Source organism: Triticum urartu, chromosome 4 (genome assembly GCF_003073215.2).
Source record: "Triticum urartu cultivar G1812 chromosome 4, Tu2.1, whole genome shotgun sequence".
Classification (NCBI taxonomy): Eukaryota; Viridiplantae; Streptophyta; class Magnoliopsida; order Poales; family Poaceae; genus Triticum; species Triticum urartu.
The window spans coordinates 584106909-584109150 of record NC_053025.1 but is presented as its reverse complement, the minus strand read 5'-3'; the positions used below and the strand labels follow the sequence as shown (position 1 = coordinate 584109150).

Below are 2242 nucleotides of genomic sequence, written 5' to 3'. Positions count from 1 at the left end.
GTATGTAACAAGTTTCCACAAGTGGAACAGTAGGACGAGTACATTATTGGCATTATCTCGCGTGACAAATAGTAGAACAAGCAGACGCAATCACTCATCGCTAACTGTTTAATAGGTGTGTACTGACTTGTCTCCTCCTTCCTTTATGTTGACTCACCTACTTCTAATTTGTCTACATACTAGTTTTTTCTTATCTAAGAAAATTAGTCACTAGTTTTTCTCTGGGGTCGAGCTTCACATCTTCCAGCTCCTATATAAACCCTTGCAACAAGCCCCTGTCTAACACAAGCTCTCATCATCATCTGAGTGTGAGGATAGAGAGGGCATCCAAGAAACAGCGAAGTAGCAGTACAAGCATACTTGCAGCTAAGCTAAGACACATCATGGCGATCACAACTGCTAGTGCCAGTCCGGGTCCGGCCATGCAAGAAGCGGCAAAGACGCCAAGCACCTCGCCGCCCCGCGCCACGGCCGCCTCGCCGGCTCGCTACCGGCCTTCGCCGCTGGTCATATTCAGCGCCTGCCTCGTCCTCATCGGCTCCAGCGGGCCGCTCCTGCTGCGGGTCTACTTCGTCCACGGCGGCCAACGCCTCTGGCTCTCCGCGCTGGTCCAGATCTCCGGCTGGCCGCTCCTCCTCCCGCCCCTCTGCGTCTCCATCTTCCGCGGCCGCCGCCACGGCATCGTCAACCTCCTCCTCCCGCCTCGCCTCGTTGGCGCGGCCGTCGTGCTAGGCAGTTTGTACGCCGTGTCGTGCTTCGTGTACGCGATGGGGTCGCAGGCGCTGCCGCTGTCCACCTCGTCCTTGCTGCTGGCGACACAGCTCGCCTTCACCGCCGTGTTCGCGTTCCTCTTCGTCGGGCTCCGCTTCACGCCCTTCTCTGCCAACGCCGTCTTGCTGCTCACCATCGGTCCGGCGGTTCTCGGCGTCGGTCCCGGGTCCGGGAAGCCGGCGGGGGAGCCATCCAAGACGTACTGGACCGGGTTCTGCGAGGCCATCGCGGCGGCCGCGCTCGCCGGACTCGTGCTGCCGCTCGTTGAGGTCGCCATGGAGCGGTTTGGGCGGCGGAGGGGACCAGCCGCGAGCGCGCCGCCACCCTACTCCACGGTGATGCAGATGCAGGCCATGATGGGCCTCGCCGGCACGATGGTGTGCCTCCTCGGCATGGCCATCAAGGGCGACTTCAAGGCGCTGCCGATCGAGGCGGCGGCATTCGGGCTCGGCGAGACCAAGTACTACCTAGTGCTCATGTGGGGCGCCGTGGCGTGGCAGCTGCTCAACCTGGGCGTCGTGGGGCTCGTCACTTGCGCCTCTTCGCTCCTCGCCGGCATCATGGTCGCCGTCCTCCTGCCGCTCTCCGAGGTCCTCGCCGTCATCTTCCTCCACGAGAAGTTCGATGGGCCAAAGGGCATCGCGCTCGTGCTCTGTCTCTGGGGCTTTGCCTCCTACATGTACGGCGAGAGGGTCCAGCAGAAGAAGGCGGCGGCGCAGAAGAACCAGCTGCTGCAGCAGCAGATGGCGAGGAAAACCGGAGACCTCGAGCTGGCTAACCCTTGAAGACCGGCAATTTCTCCATGCCTGTAGTGTAGTAATTATTTTTCTAATTTCAAAAGTACATGAACAAGAGTAGAGTAACATGCATTTCGTAAGACATTGTTTCGTTCTAGGTAACACAGTGAAATCAAGTGCTACCATTGAGTTAATAAAAAACATACTATTCAGAAATGTTCACTTCTTGCACCGAGTACAGTACAACATGGTTATTACTGCTTCTACATGAAAAAAATGTTAAGGAGAGCTTTTATTGACTTTTTTACGAGAAGGATCACATGTATTATAAAGATTCAACGGAAGTGCAAAGCAATTCAAGCATAATAAAAATTACATCGAGGTCCACGGACCACCAAACGACCATTGCCGCTGTCAGAATGAGCTGCCGACACACCACTGTCGCCGCTCCCATACAGAAACCGGCCTGGCATTGTCGATGACAGCCGGGAAGTCTTTGTGCACGTGCCCCTAGGACCGGCACCCTAGAGCCGTAGTCATCGCTGTTGAATCCTTGAATTGATTTGAAGAACCTGACACCCAATATCGCTGTTGCGTATGCACGACAAGAAACCCTAACTTTGCCGCCCTAAGGAGTTGGTAGGAGTCTATGCCAGAATTCTGTCTAATTCGTCCCAACAGATGAACTTGAGGAGGGCTGGATCCCGGAAGACTAACTCGATGAAGAAGGGTCA

The 2242-nt window shown here is 55.9% G+C and overlaps 1 protein-coding gene across 1 annotated transcript; it reads left to right on the top strand.

Moving 5' to 3' along the window:
• Window positions 1-297: 297 nt before the first annotated feature.
• LOC125554263 (purine permease 3-like) lies at window positions 298-1734 on the top strand. The gene has a single exon (XM_048717837.1). It carries the CDS (start codon window positions 384-386, stop codon window positions 1554-1556), a length of 1173 nt encoding a protein of 390 aa, XP_048573794.1. The 5' UTR covers window positions 298-383; the 3' UTR covers window positions 1557-1734.
• The last annotated feature ends 508 nt before the right edge of the window (window positions 1735-2242 follow it).

Excerpts from the sequence above, each read along its gene's own strand:
- LOC125554263 (XM_048717837.1), top strand. The coding sequence starts at position 384 with ATGGCGATCACAACTGCTAGTGCCAGTCCGGGTCCGGCCATGCAAGAA.